At 37.6% G+C, this 22,966-nt stretch overlaps 1 protein-coding gene across 1 annotated transcript; it reads left to right on the forward strand.

Moving 5' to 3' along the window:
- Nucleotides 1-2,556: 2,556 nt before the first annotated feature.
- LOC132530011 (small ribosomal subunit protein uS3m-like) lies at nt 2,557-22,224 on the forward strand. The gene is given in 3 exon segments (XM_060167075.1): nt 2,557-2,613; nt 21,801-22,093; nt 22,095-22,224. Coding segments are annotated over 3 exon segments (480 nt in total).
- The last annotated feature ends 742 nt before the right edge of the window (nt 22,225-22,966 follow it).

Consider the following 22,966-nt stretch of genomic DNA (forward strand, 5'->3'; position numbering starts at 1 on the left):
TGCACAGAGCAGCGCACCCTACCCCCCCAGCAAAGAATTCCCCACTTGAAAATGCCAATAGTGCCAAGGTTGAGAAACCCTGGATTAGACCAAAGTGATATTTTGATTGTTCCATATTGTCTTCAGTTAAGGATACACATACATGCTCACATCACTCAAAGCAGGACTACAATTTAATGAGAATGTTTTCTTAGAGTAGGTTACAGTTTGGCATTATTTTATAGTGATAATCCTTAGGTATGGCGTACATATTCCCTTTTCTGTGGTTAGATAGATGTATCTAAACCTAGGAGTTTTGAGTGTCTGTGTGTGTACGTGTGTGTAGCATGAAGTTATATATACCCATCCTTATTGAAATATGTGTTTTCCTAAGTGAGGATCTTTCTAGAATTATCTTTCAGAGTACTCTGGCATACTCTATTACTCTTAAGAAGTTGAATTCTTTTTAATTTTTTTCATCTTCATTGGAGTATAATTGCTTTACAATGTTGTGTTAGTTTCTGCTGTATAACAAAATGAATCAGCTATACGTATACATATATCTCCATATCTCCTCGCTCTTGCGTCTCCCTCCCACCCTCTCTATCCCACCCCTCTAGGTCATCGCAAAGCACCGAGCTGATCTCCCTGTGCTATGCAGCTGCTTCCCACTAGCTATCTATTTTACAGTTGGTAGTGTATATATGTCAGTGCTACTCTCTCACTTTGTCCCAGCTTCCCCTCCCAACCCCCTCCATGTCCTCAGGTCTGTTCTCTATGTCTGTGTCTTTATTCCTGCCCTGCCACTAGGTTCATCAGTACCATATTTTTAGATTCCATATATATGCATTAGCATACTGTATTTGCTTTTCTCTTTCTGACTTACTTCACTCTGTATGACAGACTCTAAGTCCATCCACCTCACTACAAATAACTCAATTTCGTTCCTTTTCATGGCTGAGTAATATTCCATTGTATATATGTGCCACATCAAGAAGTTGAATTTAAACTCCCATTCTTTTATTTTGTTTATTTGAAATTGAGACCTTCAGCATTGAACCTCTTTCTTTGTCAAATTTGGTTGATTACATTTTAATATTACTGACCTTTAAGATGCAGCTCAGAAGAGATGCAAGTTATGGCAGACACATTTAATACGAAAGTATTTCATCATTTTTGATGCATCTGCCAAGAGAAGGTGTCACCCTCTGACATCAGTGTAATTTTTAAATTGCTTTTTAGTGACAAAAATTAGGTTGCTCCATGGGGATAAAAGAGGGGTTGAAGAGACTGAAAATGAGTACCTGATGCGAATTTTTGTTTTTATTAGCTCCAACTGGAGAACTGCACTGATGTTAAGGATCATGAGTAAGGATGACCTCTGTTTGATTTTAATCAGACTTTGGTCAAATAAAGATGGCTAAAGGATTAAGTCATTCCATAACAGAAGTAATTTTCTATGAAATTTTGAAAGTATGAAAGATTTTTTATGAAATTTTGAAAGTATGAAAGATTTTTATATGGAAGAGGACACTGGACACATATGCTTTATATAGAGTATTTGACCAAGTTTATACAACATTGTGCATCTAAACTGTAAGTAACACAGGAAGTTAAGGAGTGCTTCCTAGATTTTGTTTCTATAGAATTCACTTTTAGCTATTTTAACAAGGGCAAATGATCCAATGATCCAAAGTGACAGATGTTCAAACAGTACTCTGTGTTTGGCTTTGTGATGATTTATGCCCTTTTCTGGGGTAAAAACCTTGTTTAGGTTAAATATAACTTGTACCTGAAGCAATGGGCAACATGGCTTAAATATCTACATGGAAAATAACTGGGAAAATCCTAGGACTCTGAATTTGCCAAAAGTATTCTGAGGTTAGTCAAAAGATTTACAGGAATGTTACAGATAATTTCAAATAGAAATGATATCAGTAACATTTCTTCTTGGCAACTATGGTAGGTTGTAATTTTATTCTATACCACCTCCTATTTCTCTGTTTTGAAAATCAGCCACCTAGAGTTTTCATTTCTATGTTTAAAAATACCGACTTTGTGAAATTTTTAACTGATAAATCCTTGTTAGGAGGGACCTAAGAGGAAAAAAATATCACAGTCCACTGAAAGCTTCAGGAAATTCTTACTGTGTTGTATAAAAACTTTCCCACCAGAACCAGGTAATAACTGCTCTCTGTCTGTAGAGTTTCAAAGATCAAGAGCTATAAGGACGTTTGTGGGAACTTGAGGATGAGCATGTAGAGGAGTAAGTGTTGAGAACAATACTGTGCTTTTTTTTTTGCGGTACGCGGGCCTCTCACTGTTGTGGCCTCTCCCGTTGCGGAGCACAGGCTCCGGACGCGCAGGCTCAGCGGCCATGGCTCACGGGCCCAGCTGCTCCGCGGCATGCGGGATCTTCCCGGACGGGGGCACGAACCCGTGTCCCCTGCATCGGCAGGCGGACTCTCAACCACTGCGCCACCAGGGAAGCCCCAATACTGTGCTTTTTATTTCTTCATCTTCCCAGTGTAGAGGTCTCCTCTGCGATGATCTGATTTTAGTGGGCACACAGCAGGGATGGAAGTGTGCAGACAACTCCGAGGCACCTGCAACATAGGTCAAGCCTCTTACAAAGTGAGCAGTAACAACAACTAAACACAAGGAGCAATTTTGACAGCTTCAGTGAATTGAGTGCTGGGACAAGGAAGAGGCAAGTCGAAAGGAAGAACAACGCCACAGTCCCCACGCTTTCCGGATACAAAGGGGCAGAGAAGTCTCTGCCCTTGGCCTTGGCTTTCCAGCAGTCTCTATCTCTGTCCACTACCAAGGAAGCTGGCCTGGCTCCGGGGTCGAGCTAGTAGCCTTGAGACTAGAGAGTTGGTGTGGAAATTTGCTGAGATGCTTAAACTTGTGCTTTCTAAATTTGGGTGTCTTGTGACAGAATTCTGGTCATCCCTGACCTGATTACGGCTTTGCCAGTGTTTATTAAAAATAGAGCTTTTTTCCTCTACTCTGATGCATTTTCTGAGTTCTTGAAGCTGGGAAGATGGCACATATCCTACTAGTTCCCTAGTAGCCTAGAGAAAGTTCTGTAGCCCCTTTGAAAACCCTGGAGACTCATCCAAAGGCATCCTGAAGCCTAGACGGTCTGTTTATAAAATCCTAAATGTGAAGCCACAGTGTTTAGGTTGAGCATCATAAAATTCCTATTCTGTAAGTGAAAGGAGATTTGTGTGAATCTGCAATTGCTATACCTTTCTCCTTCCTAGCATAAGAAAATGGATACTACTGGCTTTGCCCCCAGCCTAGGCTTCTCTGAAGTTTTTACCTACATCCTAGGGGTGAGAGATTGAAATAAATACAGGAATGGAAAGTTCATTCAAACATAACACAAAAATTCTGCTTGTCATTGCAATAAAGAAAAAATATATGCTTCTGTCTCCTTCTTCTGATTTTCTGGTGCCAGCATTTCTGATTTCTTCCATCTCTAACAATAAGGAGTAAATAACTTACTATAAATTGACTTACAATACCTGTGAGCATTTGTATGATAGCCAAAGCCCATAACTATAACTTTTTAAAGCACAAAAGAGGAATTATATTTTGGTTATGGTCACTAATTTATCTACCTCCTGTGTTTGTATTGATCTCTACATTGTGCTAAAATTCTTTCTGATTTGCTTTCCTATTGAAGCTGTGGGATAGAATCAATGATACGAAGCTATCTGGGAGTTTTATAGAATAGTATCTAAATATATTGATCATGTCTCTTTCTGCTTCTGTGTAATTAGATTTTCTCCAGTTATTTGTCATTTTAAAAGCTTATGTTTCACATGATACCAATAAACATCTAAGAGATGTGATTTTTATCCAGGGCAGAGAAAGTCAGGAGAGAGATATGTCTGTTTTTCTCTACATAGGAAGAGAAATGGAAAATTATAATCTTAAAAAAGAGGTTTAACCAAAATGAAAAAGATACAGATAAAAATCAGGGCTTTAATGGAGAGGGGCCACTGGGAAGGATCTTAGTGTGCAGCAAAGAGAGAGCACAGAGGCTGCTGTCCTTGTGTCAGCCTCAAGAACCTTTTCAAAACATTTTAAAAGAAATACATTGTCATGTGGTTGTTATGGCTAATGATGGAGAGACACTAGAGAAAGCAGCGTGAGACTGTGAGACGCTTAGGGAAGAAAGCAGAAGTGGCGCTTATTTACCTACTTGGACCCTCACGGTCTAAATGCTACCCCCCTTTCTGCCTTCTCCAAGTTGGGCTTTCCTTGGTGTTTGAGCCTGAATATGCAAACACTCCCATTCTCACACCCCTCTTCCATCTCCACTAAGATTATTTAGATCTTTGGTCATGATGCAGCAGCGATAGTAGGAAGTGTTACCTTGAACTTGACCCTTTGAAACACGATCACCCTATGCTATGCACAGAGTTAGCTTTAGTCCACTGCTTCCAAAATTATACCTCAGTAAAAGGCTTTTATATTCACGATTACTTAGGCAGACATAGATGTATTTTCTCCCCTGTGTTCTAGTGTAAACACACACACACCCCTTGCATTAGTTATGCCCATTGAAAAGAAAAAGATGGCTGACCTGGTGGGGGGTGGCAGAGGGTGCCTTAACTTTTTCTGGCTTGGCTCCCACTTCCTTGTGTATTTCCTTCATGTACCCCATCACTCTAGAGGTGTAACCATGTTTGTTCCAAGTTGTATCTTTATCATCAGCAAGAACTCTTGTAAGTGTAGTGAATGTGACTATTTTATATAAATGCACAATAGTATATAGGCCTTGGAGACGTCTGATAACAGTATGTAAATATCCTTTGTTGAAGTAGTAGAACCTTCTCATAGGGAACGCCTTAGGTGATAGCCACAGGGGGACACATAGACTAAAAATATTTGTTTTTCCAGCAAATTCTAGCATTCGTGGAATCAAGGAAACAATTTTTTTCTGTTTCTCATTCATTCTTTAGCACCAATCCTTTGGACTTTCTTGTTGGTAGGTTACTAGAGACAACTCTTTCATAATATATAGGATTCACAATTTGTGACGGTTGATGGCCACTGGGGTACGTCAAAGACAGAGACACTAGAAGGAAGGGGGCGAGAACAGACAAGGAGAGCTCCACTGAAAACTTGCCTAAATTTTTAAAAGTCTGGAACATGATTAGAACTCCAGTTAACCATACAGCATAGTTAGTCTGACAAGCTTTGAAAAAGAAAGTTTCTCCTTAACTCAATGATTGCACATTATATAGTATTCCACATGTATACAGGCTGTCTTTCAAGAGCAAACTTGCAGAGACTGGGGCTAAGAAAATATAGAAAAATTCAAATATTCTTCCTCATACAGTAGTCTAAAAGTCCATAGATGCAGTAATTCTGGAAAAGATGTTAGATTAGACCATAAAATTGAAATCACTTTTGAAGTGTACCTGGAATTACTTCTTCCTAATAAAACCAAACTCCACTGGCAGTAGGTGTGGGGAAAATCTGTGCTCTTCATTTCTTCTTTTTTTAGTTTCATAGAATATGTAGCAGGTAAGAAAGAACTTTAATTGATACTTTTTATAATATGACTTGAGAAAAACAGTATCTCTGTTGGTTCTGCTGAGTTGTTCTTTCCACAGAATTTAAATGCAATGTCATAGGAGGAGGTTTGCTGTAAAAACATGTCTTTTTCTTTGCTGTGTTCATTGTAATTATGGCTGGTACTGGGAAGGTTCAGTAAGTCTCAATTTCTCTACCTCCCTTACTTGGAGAAATTTTGGAAACGTACCCTGTGAATAAAATGATTTTTTTTTTATAGCTTGTGAAGTCTTTTTATTTCCCAGAAGCGTGTGGGTAATTCTATTTCCTTTTCTTTTCTTCCTTTATTTTGTATTCATATCAGCTACACTGATTTTTTTTCTTCTCGGTGAAAACTCATACTACTTATAAAATTATTTTAGAAATACGGAAGTATAAATGCTATGAATAGGATATAAGGACATTATTCGTACTTCTTATGCAGGTGAAAGGCACTATCTACCAGGCAAAGTAAAGTAGAAAGAAAACTGAGCATTTATTTAACACGGTATATGTACATGAGCCTACTTTTTCCAGGGATAACATTTTTCCTTCACGCAATGAGTCAATATCAGTATGTGTGCCCTAGAGATACTTTAACAAATTTCTAACAGGATTCAAAATATTTAGGTTCAGTGACTTTGACAAGCCCAAGTGTGCCTTCTTGTCTGACTTATTTAGATAATTGCTTCAAACTCCCATTTACCTGAACTCTCGTGGCCCCATTCTGCCACTTTCTCAAGAGGGAGAGATATCAGGAAAAGTCACCTTGGTCCATCCTTTACCATACATTTCTCCTCAGAAATTGGTCAAGGTGCTTTGTGCAGATCTCCTTATTAATTCTCTGAACTTCATTCTCACATAACAGCTTTTTTGGACTAAAGCTATTTTAGGAAAGGACATTCTATTACCTAATGTTAAATCTTCATGAGGTTTAGCTGAATCATTTGGGGGAAAAGGGCACAGCTCCAGCATAAATGTGGGTTGCTCTAATCTATTCTCAGATCACATGAGGAAAACAGATCTCACTTGTTTTCACCAACTATCATTAAGTAAAAAAATCTAGATATTACTGAGTCCTGCTGTTCTACTTTATTTTGGTTTAAGTGTTCAAAACAGATATTAAGAATCCAAAGGCATTAATTACTCAAGAATTCCTAAACCTAAAAGAAGTGTAATTACAAGTCACAGTCTATATTTTTGTTTGAAAACTTATTATTTGAATATACAGTTAGATTCTTGATGGTATGAAGGACTAAAGATGTAGGATGATTGAATTGAATCTTGTGAAGTTTATTGTGAGTGATAAACTCAAGAACATAACAGTGTAAGTTTACTTGGCAGTCTCTCATACAAAATATATTTCAGAGTAACCCCAGTCTTTTTTTTTTAACATCTTTGTTGGAGTATAATTGCTTTAAAATGGCGTGTTAGTTTCTGCTTTATAGCGAAGTGAATCAGTATACATATACACACATCCCCATATCCCCTCCCTTTTAAGTCTCCCTCCCACCCTCCCTATCCCACCCCTCTAGGTGGTCACAAAGCACCTAGCTGATCTCCCTGTGCTATGCGGCTGCTTCCCACTAGCTATCTGTTTTACACTTGGTAGTGTATATATGTCAGTGTCACTCTCTCACTTCATCCCAGCTTAACCCTTCCCCCTCCCTGTGTCCTCAAGTCCATGCTCTATGTCTGCGTCTTTACTCCTGTCCTGCCCCTAGGTTCTTCAGGATCATTTTTTTTTTTTTTTTTTTAGATTCCATATATATGTGTTAGCATACAGTATTTGTTTTTCTCTTTCTGACTTACTTCACTCTGTATGACAGACTCTAGGTCCATCCATCTCACTACAAATAGCTCAATTTCGTTTCTTTTTATGGCTAATATCCATTGTATATATGTGCCACATCTTCTTTATCCATTCATCTGTCGGTGGACACTTAGGTTGCTTCCATGTCCTGGCTATTGTAAATAGTGCTGCAATGAACATTGTGGTACATGACTCTTTTTGAATTATGGTTTTCTCAGGGTATATGCTCAGTAGTGGGATTGCTGGGTCGTATGGTAGTTCTATTTATATATATATATGTTTTTCGGTACACGGGCCTCTCACTGTTGTGGCCTCTCCCATTGCGGAGCACAGGCTCCGGACGCGCAGGCTCAACGGCCAGGGCTCACGGGCCTAGCCGCTCCGCAGCATGTGGGATCTTCCCGGACCGGGGCACGAACCTGTGTCCCCTGCATTGGCAGGCGGACTCTCAACCACTGAGCCACCAGGGAAGCCCGGTAGTTCCATTTTTAGTTTTTTGAGGAACCTCCATACTGTTCTCCATAGTGGCTGTATCAATTTACATTCCCACCAACAGTGCAAGAGGGTTCCCTTTTCTCCACACCCTCTCCAGCATTTATTGTTTGTAGATTTTTTGATGATGGCCGTTCTGACTGGTGTGAGATGATACCTGATTGTAGTTTTGGTTTGCATTTCTCTAATGATTAGTGATGTTGAGCATCCTTTCATGTGTTTGTTGGCAATCTGTATATCTTTATATTGGTGCATGCTATTACTGCTTGGGCACTCAGCAGTGGTGGAAGCCAGGTTATTGATTCCATGCATAACGTCCATACCTGCTAGCAAAACAACTCTGTTTAGAAGCCTATAGAGAAAGTAGTGGGGTAACTGAGAAAAGAGATTAACTGGTATCTATTCAACATACTGTTTTGCCTCGATCTCTTATAAAGGTTAAGACTGAGATAGGACAGTTAATGCCTTGAAAGGTCAAGAGTGGTTATCAGTGCTTTCCATCATGGAGATGCAGCAATTTGTTCTCACTGAAATAGACACTTATTCTGGATTTGTCTTTCCTGTCCTCAATGCTTCTGCCATCACCACCATGACTTATGTACACCACCATCTACAGAAGGACTTATGTACCATATTGGCATATACAACACACAACATCCTTTTGACCACGGACACATTTTACAGCAAAAGAAGTATAGAAATGAGCTTTTGCCTATGGAATTAACAAGTATTGCTCTTTACCTTATCATGGGGAACACTCATTCTCAGTGGGAGTGACACTGCCTCCACAAAAGGCAAAAGATTGTTTTAAGGGGCAAAAAAATCTTAGATAGTATAATGATTAGGGGCAAAATTTTTTTAAATTTCCTTGGAATAAGGGTCGGGGGGATAATGAAAAAAGTTTGAGAAACACTGACCTAAAAGCAGTTGCCTTACAGAAAGCTGGCAGGGCCTAATAGAGATTCACTTTAAGGACCATCTGAGAGACAGTATCTTAGGAAGTTGTGGTACCATCTTACAAGACGTGGTGTATGTTTTGGACAGTAACCAGTTTCTTTTATATTTAGATATTTGGATTGTATTTAGAATATTTGGATCTGGGGAACCAAGGAATGGAAGTAGAAGTGGCCACCGCAATTGTGATATGTAGTGCTTGTATTACTGTTTAATTCAAAATATTTTCTAATTCCCTTGTGATTCTTCTTTAACCCATGGGTTTTTAGAAGTGTATATTTTAATTTCCAAATATGTGTAGTGTTTACTAGTATCTTTTTGGTATCTCTTTCTGACTTAATTCTGTCATGATCAGAAAATATACTATGTATGATTTAAATCTTTTGAAATTTATTGAGCCTTGTCTTATGACCCAGCTTCCATGAGCACAGTTGTTGGCAGGAGTGTGCTAAAAATGTTTACTAGGTCAAGTGTATCCTTACTGACAGTTTTTTCTGTTTGCTCCTTCAATTACAGAAAAAAGAAACATTAAATTCTCCAAGTGTATGCCCATTCCTTTTTCAGTGCTGTGCATTTTAGCTTTACATACTTTGCAATTCTCTTGTAAACTACATACCCTGAGGAGTCTGACTCCAGGTCAAACGACTGTCTGATCCTTCATGCCCTGACCACAGGTCATTCCAAGGCTTTGCCCGGCAGGCCTCGTGGGGACAAAGCTGTCCCGGCCACACCAGGTTTGTACAGAGCTGATGCATTGATTTTCTGGAGTGAATTGCAGTCAGGGGCTCAGGACCTCCTGGGACAACCATTCTCAGATGCATGTCTGCATTCCTAGCCCAATACATATCCTCCTAATCAGGGGTCTGGGTTAAGGCACTTTTCTCCACTTTAACTCAGTGCCTTTCTGCTCCTAGCCCTTCTCTCTCTCCCTCCTCCGGGCCCATAGGGACATAAAGAGGCAGAAGCCTTTTGCTTAGGGCTCCTTGGTAGTGAGATGACTCCCCCATCTGCACTGCATCCATCCGACTCTCGTCCAGTGCCGTCCCATGAGGAAAAGTGAAACCCTTAGGAACTGGTACTTGTTTTTGCCTCTTGTTTGCGATGACACAATAAGTGAATAAAGGCTTGCTTGCTACTTACAAGTTGGTTCATTGTCCTAATTGATCACCTCGGCAGCTGACTGCTTGAGAAAGTTTTTAAGACTGTTATGTTTTCTTCATGAATTGACCCTTTATTACAGGCTTCCCCTGCTCTCCAAAAGCAGAGCATTCTTACGAAACCTTTTGTAATCAGAAATGGCATGAAGTGAAGACACAATTCCCTTAGGACACATCTTGAAAACAGATGCACAAAATAAATTGAGATAAAGCTCAGATGCTCACAGACATAGTTCAAAGCTATGGCAGCTTGATGCTGAGATGTTGAGTGTAGTTCCTGGAGAAGGATCTTGGAGGTGCCACTGTCAGTGCCCGGGGTGTGGGCAGCCTCTATAACAGTTCACTGCAAAACAAAAGGAAGCAGCTGCACGGCACAGGGAGATCAGCTGGGTACTTCGCGACCACCTAGACGGGTGGGATAAGGAGGGTGAGAGGGAGACACAAGAGGCAGGGGATATGGGGATATACGTATGCATGTAGCTAACTCGCTTTGTTATACAGCAGAAACTAACACAACACTGTAAAGCAATTATACTCCAATAAAGATGTTTAAAAAAAAAAGACAAAAACTGAATGTTATTTTTAGTTTTTGCCTTTTTTTTTTGTAAAAGCAAAAATTCTCTTCAGAATTCCTTCCATTAGCGAAAACAGGTACTAATATATGTCTTTCATAGAAGCAAAATGGTGTAAAGCAAATTTTTGAAAAGTGGGGGATACCTGTATTAACATTTATAACAATATAAATATTATGCTCTAAATAAATATCAAGATAAATATATCAATAAAATGTTGTCCTTTACTTCTGGTCATAAACCTTGTTTTGAAGTCTACTCTGTCTGACATTAATATAGACTCACAAGATTCCTTATGATTGCTATTTTCATGGTATATCTTTATCCATTTTTTTACTTTCCTTATTGTTTTATTTATTTTTAAAATGCATCACTTGTAAACAACTTATAGTTGGGTCTTGTTTAGCTTTGTATCTATTTTGACAATTCTATCCTTTAATTGGAATGTTTAACCCCTTTATACTTAACGTAATTGTTGATATGGGTGGGTTTAAGTCTGCCATCTTGCTATTTGTTTTCTGTTGGCTTGCTCTGTTCCTTTTTTCCTTCCATGTTGCTTTCTTGTTTTCTTTTAGATTAATCATGTGTTTTCTTAGTGTCTTATTTATCTCCCTTATCGGATTTCAATCTATGCTTTTATTTTAGTTGTTGCTCTAGGAATTATAATATGTACCTTTAATCACAGCATAACTTGAATTAATATACCACCTTATATATAATATGAGAAGTTTGCAATAGTATAAGTCACTTTACTCTGTCTCTCCTGTCTTTTTTTTCCTATTGTTGTGTGTTGTGGAGTAAATGTTTACATTCACCCAAAATTCATACATTGAAACTCTACCTACGATGTGATGGTATTAGGACGTGGGGCTTTTGATAGTAATTAGGATTCAATGAGGTCATGAGGGTAGAGCCCTCATGAATGGGATTAGTGCACTTATATGAGCCACCAGAGAGTTTGCTTCCTCTCTCTGCTATCATATGAAGACACAACAAGAAATCAGAAATCTGAAACCTGGAAGAGAGGCCTCACCAGAACTTGACCATGGTGGCACACTGATCTCAGACTTTCAGCCTACAGAAATGTGAGATTTTTTTGTGTGTAATTTTTTTGTTGTTTATAAGCCACCCAGTGGTGGCTTAAAAAAGCCACCCAGTCTATGGTACTTTGTTATAGCAGCTCAAACTGACATGAAGACAACATGTGTATTATTACCATGTATTTTATAAACCCTGTAATACAGTATGGTTGTTTTGCTTAGTCTTTCAAAGAAATTGGGATATTAAAATATACTTTGCTTGTTTACCCCCATGTACTAATTTCATGCTTTATCATCCTTTCTGTAGAACTGGTATCATTTCTCAACAGCTTGATGAAATTCCTTTAGCTTTTCTGGTAGTGCTGGCAGTAAAATCTCTCACAGCTTTTGTTTATCTGAAAATGTCTATAGTTCATTTTCATTTTTGAAAGGTGTTTTACTGGGTATAGAAATATAGCTTGACAGTTTTTACTTTAACATTTAAACTATGTCATTCCATTGTCTTCTGGTTTGCCTTGTGCTTGATGAGGATTTTGCTAAAATTATTGTCATATATGTGATTTCAGCTTCTTTTTCACCCTCTAGTTCTTTTAGAATTTTTTTATCTTTGAGTTTCAGCACCTTGACAGAGGTTTTACCTTTGGATTTAGCAGCAGCAGTCTCCAGTTCTAGGCATCACCAGAATGTGCAAAACTATGTAAGTTCTTGTGTTTTTCAGGCCCAGCTTAACTAACCTTTTCACATCAAAATGGTTCTTATGGTGGTTTAGTAAGCAGGGAGATGTCAGGCCAAGTAAATTATTGTTGCACCTGAGGATTTTTCCAGTCCCCTCTGCTACGCTTGCTAATAGCTTGACAAGTTTATTATTATTGTTGTTATCATTATTATTATTTAATAGACAAGCTACCCAAGATCTGTGTGGGACATGAACATTACACTTTAGTTAAAACAAAATTAGGTTGCTAATAAATTAGGTTGCTAATAAAAACAATTTTATTTTGGGGTATTTTATGTACCGCACAATTAACCTGTTGTAAATGTACAGTTTGATGATTTTTAGCAAAATTTATAGTTGTGAAACCATTATCAGAGTCCAATTTTATAACCCTTCTATCATCCCCCAAAGTTTCCTAATTCCAGTAGTCAACCCTGGCTCTCAGCCCTAATCCCAGACAACTGTGGATCTGCTTTCAGCCTCTATAGTTTTGCCTTTTCTGGAAACTTCATATAGATGGGATAATACAGTATTCAGTCATTCATGTCTGGCTTCTTTCATTTATTAGAATGTTTTTGAGATTCATCCCTATCATTGCATGTATCAATAGTTTGTTCCTTTTTATTGCTGAATAGCATTCCATTGCATTCATTTAACACATTTTGCTTATTAATTCAACAGTTGATGTACATTTGGGCCAGTTTAGGCCCTTGGCTATTTTGAATAATGCTGCTATAAACACTTGTGTGTATATTGCTGATCCACATGGTAAGATTTTCCTTTTAAGAAACTACTAAAACTGTTTTTCAAAGTAGTTATACACATTTTGCACACCCAACATAAATGTATGATTGTTTCTTCACATACTCAATAAGAGTTGGTATTGTTAGTCTTTTTAAAAATATCCCTCTTCTCAATGGGTATAGAGTGAAAAAGTTCTAGAGAACTTCTGTACAACATTGTGCCTATAGTTCATAATATTATACTGCATACTTAAACCTCTGTGAAGAGGGTATATATCATTTTATATGGTTCTTACCATAGTAAAAAATTATAATGATAAAAAATAAAATAAATAAAAATATCCTTCTTAGTGTGTAATGGTATCTCTATGGAGTTTTAATTTTCTTTTCCCTAATGACTGAGTATGTTTTCAGTGCTTATTAGTCACTTATATATCTTCTTTGGTGAACTGTCTATTAAAATCCTTTGCATTGCACATTTGGAGGGGGGAGTGTCTCCTCTTATTATTGAGTTCTTAGATTTAAAAAATATATTTTGTATGCACATCCTTTTTCAGATATAATATTTGCAAATATTTTTCCTTGTTTGAATTATTTCTTCATTTTATTAATGTCTCTTGAAAATAAAAAATTTTCATTTTTACGAAGTTGATTTTATGTTTTTCCTTAAAGATAGTGCTTTTGATGTCATCTGCAAGTGAAGACACATGTATTTCTTTTTTTCAATAAGTATGTCTTTAATTTTATTCTTGCCTTACTGAACTGGCTAGAACCACAAGCACAATGTTGAATAGAAATGCTGAGAATATACATCTTTGCCTTATTCCTGATCTTAAATAAAAACATTTCATCTTTCAGCATTAATACAATACTAGCTCTAGTTTTTTTTTGTATATGCTACTTATCAGAATGAAAAATTTGAATTCTATTCCTAGTTTTTTTTTTTTTTTTTTTTTTCTGTACGCGGGCCTCTCACTGTTGTGGCCTCTCCCGTTGCGGAGCACAGGCTCCAGATGCGCAGGCTCAGCGGCCATGGCTCACGGGCCCAGCCCCTCCGCAGCATGTGGGATCTTCCCGGACCAGGGCACGAACCCGTGTCCCCTGCATCGGCAGGCGGACTCTCAACCACTGCACCACCAGGGAAGCCCTATTCCTAGTTTTTTGAGAGTTGTTACCATGGATGCCTATTGCTACTTACAAATGCATTATTGTGTACCTATTGAGATGAACAACTTTATTTTCTTTATTTTATTAATGTGGTGTACTAAATGAATCAAGTTTTAAGATATTAAACCAACCTTGCATAACTGTGATAAACTCCACTTTCTCATGTCGTTTAAAGTTTTTATGTGTTTCAGGATTTGGTTAGCTAATATTTTAGTAAGAATTTTGTTTCCATGTTCATGAAGAATGTGTTCATTTGGATGTTTGCTTCCTTGTGATATCTTTGTCTGGCTTTGATATTAGGGTAAAACTGACTTCATAAAATAAGTTAGGATGTGTTTCTACCTCTGCTTTCTGAAAGCAGAAGGAGGTTCTTTAAAAAACAAAAAATAGAGCTACCATATGATCCAACAATCCCACTCCTGGGCATATATCTGGAGAAAAACATAATTCGAAAAGATACATGCACCCCAATGTTCATTGCAGCACTATTTACAATACCCAGGACATGGAAGCAACCTATGTGTCCATTGACAGATGAATGGATATAGAAGATGTGGTACATATATACAGTGGAAAGTTACTCAGCTATAAAACAAACCAAAACAAAATAATGCCATTTTCAGTGACATGGATGGACCTAGAGACTGTCATACTGAGTGATGTATAAATCAGACAGAGAATGACAAATATATGATATCACTTATATGTGGAATCTAAAAAAATGGTACAAATGAATTTATTTACCAAAGAGAAATAGAGTCACAAATGTAGAAAACAAACTTATGGTTACCAAGGGAGAAAGGGGTGGGGAGGGATAAATTGGGAGATTGGAATTGACATATACACACTGCTATATATAAAATAGATAACTAATAAGAACTTAATAACTAATAAGGAATGCTACTCAATACTCTGTAATGACCTATATAGAAAAAGAATCTAAAAAAGAGTGGATATATGTATAACTGATTCACTTTGCTGTACAGCAGAAACTAACACAACATGTAAGTCAACTATACTCCAATAAAAATTAGTTTAAAATAAATAAATAAAAATAAAATAATTTGAAAGGAAAAACAAAACTCTTCTTTTAAAAAATGACAGGAAACCCAAAATTACCAAATTCACCTACCAATATTTGACAAGTTTAAAAATTAATGCAGAAATCTAGCAAGGTTACCAGATATAAGATCAACATATGAAAGTCAATTTTATTTTTTATCACTACTACTTTCTAATAGCTAGAAAATACAATTTGAAAAATAAAATTACTTTATTTCATAGCAACAAAAATAATGAAATGTCAATCCATGACAAATACAACAAAAATTTCAGAGGTCTTTTACAAAGTAATTATAAAATTTATTGACAGTAAAGAAGATCTACATTAATTGAGAGATGCACTATATTCATGAACAAAAAGATTCAATATCTTAAAGATGTCATTGCTCCTAAAATTGACCTAGACCTAGAGAGTTTGTTGTGTAACTTAACTTGTAATTTATATGGAAAAAGAAAGAATCAAGAATAGCCAAGGCAACTCAAGTTAGTTTTCAATGAGCTTCTCCTTTAACCATTAAGATACATGGGCATGAAATGCATCAGAAATCAAACTACTGTGTGAGTTATGGGTAGCTGTTGACACCAATTCCAAGTAACTTTTAGCTAGCCCACCATTAACTCAACCATTATCCATCCGATTATTTTGCCATTTATACATAATGCGCTTTTGGAGAAGATCTCATTGTTAGATTTCATGTTGTGGCTTAAATATATGGAAAAATTGTTCAGTCATCAGTAATTATGCATATTATCATAGTGAAATGCTGATTTTTTCAGTTTATTGAGAAATAATTGATATACATCACTGTATAAGTGTATAGCATACAGCATGATGGCTTGATTTGCATATATTGTGAAATAATTAAAATAAGTTCAGCTAACATCCATCTCCTTATATAGACACAATAAAAAGAAAAGAAGAAAAGAAGAAAGGAATATAATTTTTCTCCTTGTGATGAGAACTCTCAGGATTTACTCTCTTAATTTTCCTATATATGATGTTAGCTATAGTCATATGTTACATACTTAGTACTTACTTATCTTATAACTGGAAGTTTGTAGCTTTTGACCACCTTCCTCCAATTCCCCCTCCCCCTCCCCTCCACCTTTGGTAACCACAAATCTGATCTCTTTTTCTAAGAGTTTAGTTTTCTAGGTTTTTATGGGGTTTTTTTAGATTCCACATGTAAGTGAGATCATATAGTATTTGTTTTTCTCTATCTGACTTATTTCACTTAGCATAATGCCTTCAAGGTCCATCCATGTTCTTGCAAATGGTAGAGTTTCCTCGTTTTTGTTGTTGTTGCTTTTATGGCTGAATAACATTCCATCATATATATATATATGTATATATATAACATTATATATATAACATTCCATCATACATATATATATATACACATATGTGTATATATATATATAATATATCACAACTTCTTTATACATTCATCCATTGATGGACAGTTAGGTTGTTTCTATGTCTTGGCTATTGTAAATAATGCTGCTATGAACACAGGGGTGCAAATATCTTTTCCAGTTAGTGCTTTTGTCACCTCTGGGTATATTCCCAGAAGCAGAATTGCTGGATCATATGGTAGTTCTATTTTTAATTCTTTGAGGATCCTCCACACTGTTTTCCATAGTGGCTGTAGATATGCTGATTTTTATTACTTGTGCTCACTATCTTGATCTCTTTAATACTTCTAACATTGTCAATATGATTTTGAGAAGTGTTTCTACCTTGAGATTCACCAGGATTTTCAATTTACCATTATTACTGTTTCCATTTTTACCTCAAATGAATCATGTATCATTACAAGTAAACCACTTCTGTTCCAAAAAATCAGGAAGGTGCTGACAAGTTAACATCTTACTGATAGTCTGCGCAATGCGCAAATAGGTCACATCAGTCACTCATTACTTTGGAGTTTCTTTTATCTATTCAGAGGGAGAGTTGCAAATTTTCCCACTTCTGGCTGCATTGCTTGGCACATAATAAGCAATCTTTTTGCATGTATCTCAGTAATAGAATGCAACACAGCTCTATCGATTTCTGGGTCTCTTCCCTTCTTAGGCCTTGTAGGAAACTTGTTGTTTTGCAGCACAATCTGGAATTCTTTCAAAAAATAATCAATTTACACGAACTGATTTACATCCCACTACATAATTTTCTTGCCTTTTTTGCATACACAATAGTTTTATGTTTTAAAGCCAAGTATGGCTCTGTCTTTCTATGTGTATGTGTATGTGTGTGCATGTATAAATATAGATATGCAGTTAGTGTATCTTAGTATATATCTTTTAAAATATATTCAAGCGACAGTTAAATTTAACAAACTTGATAGAAACAATGCTCATAACTGATGTGAGGAGTGCCATAACCGAGTGTGCACACATGTAGGCAGTGGCAACAATGCCATGATGACTGCTTAGCAAAGAGTGACCTTGAAAGGCATCGATAAGACGCTGTTTGTCAGAAATGTTAAAATGTGAAAAGACGTATCTTAGAATCAATGCCACACTTTATCTTCCATTAATGGGTTGAATGAAAAGGCCTTTGGGAAGGAGTCTGAAGCATAGTCAGTGCTGCTGTCCTGGAGAATTAATGAGTTTTAATATTCGAAAACTGATCTTTCCCCTCAGAAGAATAAATCAGAGAGATAAGAAAAGAAAAGCATCTTGAATTAAAGAAGTGAGTCCAAGATCATTCCCTTGAAAACTTGCTTAAATTCCTGTTGATCTGGGCTCCTTCACACAGCTCTTTTTGCCCACTAGGGGGCTCTCACACACAACAACACGTCAAGTGAAATATTGATGGCCCAGATTTTTTTGTTTTTGTTTTTTTTAATGTCATGTTCCCTCAATAAATATTTATTGAGCATGAGTTGTTAGGCATTTTACTGAACTTTTTGAGGAGCATAAAAATTACTATGTTCTGTACTCAGCCTGTAGGAGATCTATTGATAAGGGAGCTAAAACATGTATAAAAATTAAAATAGGGCTTCCCTGGTGGCGCAGTGGTTGAGAGTCCGCCTGCCGATGCAGGGGACGCGGGTTCGTGCCCCGGTCTGGGAAGATGCCACATGCCGTGGAGCGGCTGGGCCCGTGAGCCATGGCCACTGAGCCTGCGCGTCCGGAACCTGTGCTCCGCAACGGGAGAGGCCACAACAGTGAGAGGCCCGCGTACCGGAAAAAAAAAAAAAAAATTAAAATAAAGGGAGGCATGAGACAAGTGTTGACAAACTAGAACAAAGAATTATAAAAATTCAAAGGAGTAGTGAGCCCTTGCCCAGTTTAAATTTCTTTGACTTGAAAAAAGTGTCATCTCCCTAATGCAGTAGCCAGCCCCTGTGTTTCAGGCAATCGTCCTCTCTGAGGTTTGTGGGAGGGGTAAGAGCAGAAGCAACCACCTCTTGCTAGTGCCTTCGAGGGGCAGCTGAGGTAGTGCTGGCAGCACGTGCTTATTCTTGTCTTTCTCTCCCTTCTTCCCTTTTTTTTTCACAGAATTCCCTTCTATCTTTGTCTTCTTTCTTGGGATATTCCAAACCATAATGATCTGTCAGCAACTCTAATATACAGTCTTAATCTTAAGGGTTGCATTGTGGACTAAAGAAGTTGTCCACCCCAGTTTCAAGGTAAATTCTGTAACATGTTTTTCTTCCCAGGGAATTATTGTGGCCATCAACACCTCTTACTAATATTACTGTATGTACATTTTCCAGTGTTGCCAAAATTGCAATGAAATGTTCATAGCCCCCTGAATTAGAGAAGCAAACTGGCAAAGCAGGAGCAGAAATAAGCCTGCAGAAATACTGTCCTCCTTCCATTACCATCATGCATATGCATTTTTGCCCACTTTCTACCCAGGCTATTTTCTGGCCTTACTTTCTGAGCTCCTAGACACACCCCAAAGCTATAATCTTTGGGACATTTTGAAGTTTTTCCCGAGAATCCAAGAGGTCTACTCAATTCTAAGAGCCCAAGGAAAAAAAATTCTCTCCTTTCTCTTTTGGCTTTCCTTCTCAATTGAGAAACTGCTATTTGAAGATTCATTTTAATTATTTATTTAAAAATCCAAATTTAAAAGAACCATCGAACTTAAAAAGTTGTAAAAATCCTACTCCCATATAACCTTTACTCAGAGACAACAGTCATTAATGTTTTGCCCATATCTGCTTTATTTATCTCTCTAATCATTGCCACTATTATTATTGATGAAATATTTGAGAGTAAATTGCAGACACAATAATCCTTTAATCCCAAATTCTTCAGTGTATATCTCCTAACAACAAAGACATTTTCCTGCATAACCATAGTGTAAAGATAATTTCAGAAATTTAATGTTGATATAACAGCATTATCTTACATAAGTTTCTCTTCATATTTTATCAATTGTCCCATTTGTGTCCTTTATAACTGTTTTTTTTTTTTTTCTGTTCTAAGATCCAGTCTAGGAGCACATATTGCATTTAGTTGTCATAACTCTTTAGTCTCCTTCAATCTGGAACTATTCCTCCGTCTTTAACGTTGAAAAATTTTAAGAGTTCAGATCAATTGAATGTCTCTGAATTTGGGTTTGTCTGATAGTCTCACATGATTAGATTCTGTTAATGCATTTCTTGGCAGGAAGGCTACATATTCTGCAACTATTGTATCAAGAGGCATATGATTCCCCTTCTTAGGGCTTGAAACGTTTTTTTCTTCCCTAAGCAATGTGAGAGTGTTCATTACCCCACAACCTCACAAAAAAAGTGTGTTGTCAAGCTTTTGAATTTATTGCCAGTGTGATAGGTAAAAAATGGTATCTTAATATAGTTTTAAAAATCTTTATTGAAGTAGAATTTAAAAGTAATAACATGAATACATTTTAAGTGCACAGTGTGATGAGTTTTTGACACATGATGTAAGGTATAGACTATGTCCATCACTCTAAAAAGTTTCTTGTTCTCCTTCTCAGTAAATTCCCCCAATCCTGGCCTCAGAAAAACACTGTTTGCTTTCTGAAACTATAGGTTAGGTTTTTGTACTCTAGAATTTCACACAAATGGAATCATATGGTATGTACACATTTGTGTTTGGAAGGAAGAAAATACTGGTAGTATCCCTATGGTAGCTTAGAGATTTCTCATTTTTAATATGATCCAATTCAGGTTAAATGGCCTGAATATATATAGATTATAAGTAAAACTGAATTCCTCTAATTTTAAATAAAATGCAATTTCTAGTCTGACTTTTAAAATTGGTCTTCTTACTGTGCCAATGTACTAATTCCCAAAGAATGGCAGAATTATAGCATCTGTAGGAATCGCAAGACATCATTTTTATAAGTTCTATCCTTACTGTCAAATAACTTTTTGTAAACCTTCTGTGACAAGGATTCTGTACCTTCCAAAGAAATTACTCTCCATTTTAGAGTAAGCTTCTTTCTCCCTTGGGAAGCTATATTGGGATCAGTGGTTAGTTCTTAGAAAGAAAAGAACTCTGAGTACAAAGTTTAACTCTACCTTTCCAAATAAATGTATTCTGAACAAGTGTTGTAAGTGTTACATAGCGGAGGGGTATAAATGCTGTCATTTATTAAATTGTCTTTTCTCTCTGGGTTCTTGATCTGTCAGGGGGCACATCGCGCCAATGATTTTATTAAAGAGTTGATCCCATACCGTCTTAACTTTTCACTGTGTCATAGGTGTCTCTTCCAAGGTTTAGGAGAAAAAAAAGTAACTGCATCTTTGATACTTAATTTAGCACTGATTTCACTCTGTGTTATGGCTACTTTTAGCAACCTTTGAGACTCTGTGCATGAGCCCAGTGTACATACAAACCGAGCTGATGAAATAAAGGAAGATCCACATGATTGAAACATCTAATAACCCTGGCACAAATCAATCCCTACCATACTTGTATTCAAAGCTAAGCTTCTGGGCTTCCCTGGTGGCGCAGTGGCTGAGAGTCCGCCTGCCGATGCAGGGGAGACGGGTTTGTGCCCCGTTCCGGGAAGATCCCACATGCCGTGGAGCGGCTGGGCCTGTGAGCCACGGCCACGGAGCCTGCGCATCCGGAGCCTGAGCTCCGCAACGGGAGAGGCCTGCGTACCGCAAAAAAAAGAAAAAAAAAAAGCTAAGCTTCTTGGTTGCTATGAATCAATACATGTGAGAGATTCAAAAGAATCAATACATGTGAGAGAACAGCAATTAATCGTCAGTACTAGAGAGAAATAGTCACTGTTCCGGTATAAAACACTTTCCAAAACTGAACCTCATCTGCATAAAGTGTTATCTCTGATTCAATGGCTAAATGAGGAAATAAAGCCCTGATATTTAAAGTCAGAGATGCTTTGGTTCAGTTTGCTTTTCAGATGGTACTTTTTTTTCTGGTTGATAGAAAATAACACACGGAAAGGACACGGGGAGGAAAGGAGCATGGCAGGCCGGGAAGGTGTAGAAAATAAGGACATATTTAGCCCCTGAAAAGACAAACATTAAAAAATCGATAACTTTAGGGCCCAAGATGGTGGCGCCCATATGCACTCTAGAACTGGAAGCTGCCGGGCGTCTCGCGAGACTTGAACACCAGCGAGGTCGGCGCCGAGAACGGGGCGGCTCGAGTCCGACTGGGCAAGGGGGAGAAGCTAGTGAGCTGCGAGGAGGCGCACGCGCCTCACCACGTCACCCACCGCAAGGACTGGCTATCACTGCACACAGGTAACCTGGATGGGGCGGGCCAGGCTACAGAGCGAACGGTGGAAGATGTTTTCCTTCGCCAGTTTCTGCTGGGGGTCTTCCCCGGCTGCCTCCCTGACCAGCTTATTCTAAAGCGCCAGGCTACCTCTGGTCCTGAGGTAACTGCCTGTGCACAGGTTCTACTTCCTTGTGGGCTACGGTGAGACTCTGCTGTCCCACTTTTACAAGGGTCCTGTGCATCTCCAAACTGTGCCCTCAAAGATTGTGTATATCTAGGACAACTGTCTTTTTTTGCATCAGGCTCTAGCCCGCAAAGGACAGAAATTTGTGGAAAAGGACTGAAGTAGAAATAGGGGAAATATATCCCCTCAGACTACTGAGGGGATGTATTTGTCTTCAAAGCGGCTGTTGAATAAATAGACTCTCCATGTTGTCTTGCCTCTGGGTCTGTGTAGAGAACTAGAATAGGGTTTCTTTGAAGATGCTTCAGCGTTCCCAGGAAGGCTGCCAGTTACCTGAGGTTTAGGTAATAGCTACAGTTCAGTGAGTGTCTTGTGCCAGTCACTGTGTCAGGAACTTTACCTGAAGTTGTTTTCTCTTAAAATGGAAAGATCCGTTTTTGGAGATTATAAAGCATGTTAATTTTTAAAAATAAAAACAGTAGGGCCATGTATTAAATCAGCCATGGAGCTTGTAATTCTACCCCAGAGAGAACCACTGTGAATAATTTGTTGTATTTTATTTCCAGATGAACTTTCATCCCCCATACTGTACTGCATATTCATCATTTACTTAAAAAGCTTTTAACTGTGCAAATAATAATAACTTTAGCAAGAAAGACACCAACATAATTACATGATATTCCAATAGTATGGCCTTATTAATTTTAAAACTGCTAATTAAATTTCTAAATAAAAAAACTTTTAAACAATTTATAAAGATAAGTGATTTATCAAATAATTTCAGTAGCATTGGGTCAAGACCCACTTCATATTGAAAACACACTCACATTAAATAG

Source organism: Lagenorhynchus albirostris, chromosome 11, assembly GCF_949774975.1.
Source record: "Lagenorhynchus albirostris chromosome 11, mLagAlb1.1, whole genome shotgun sequence".
NCBI lineage: Eukaryota > Metazoa > Chordata > Mammalia > Artiodactyla > Delphinidae > Lagenorhynchus > Lagenorhynchus albirostris.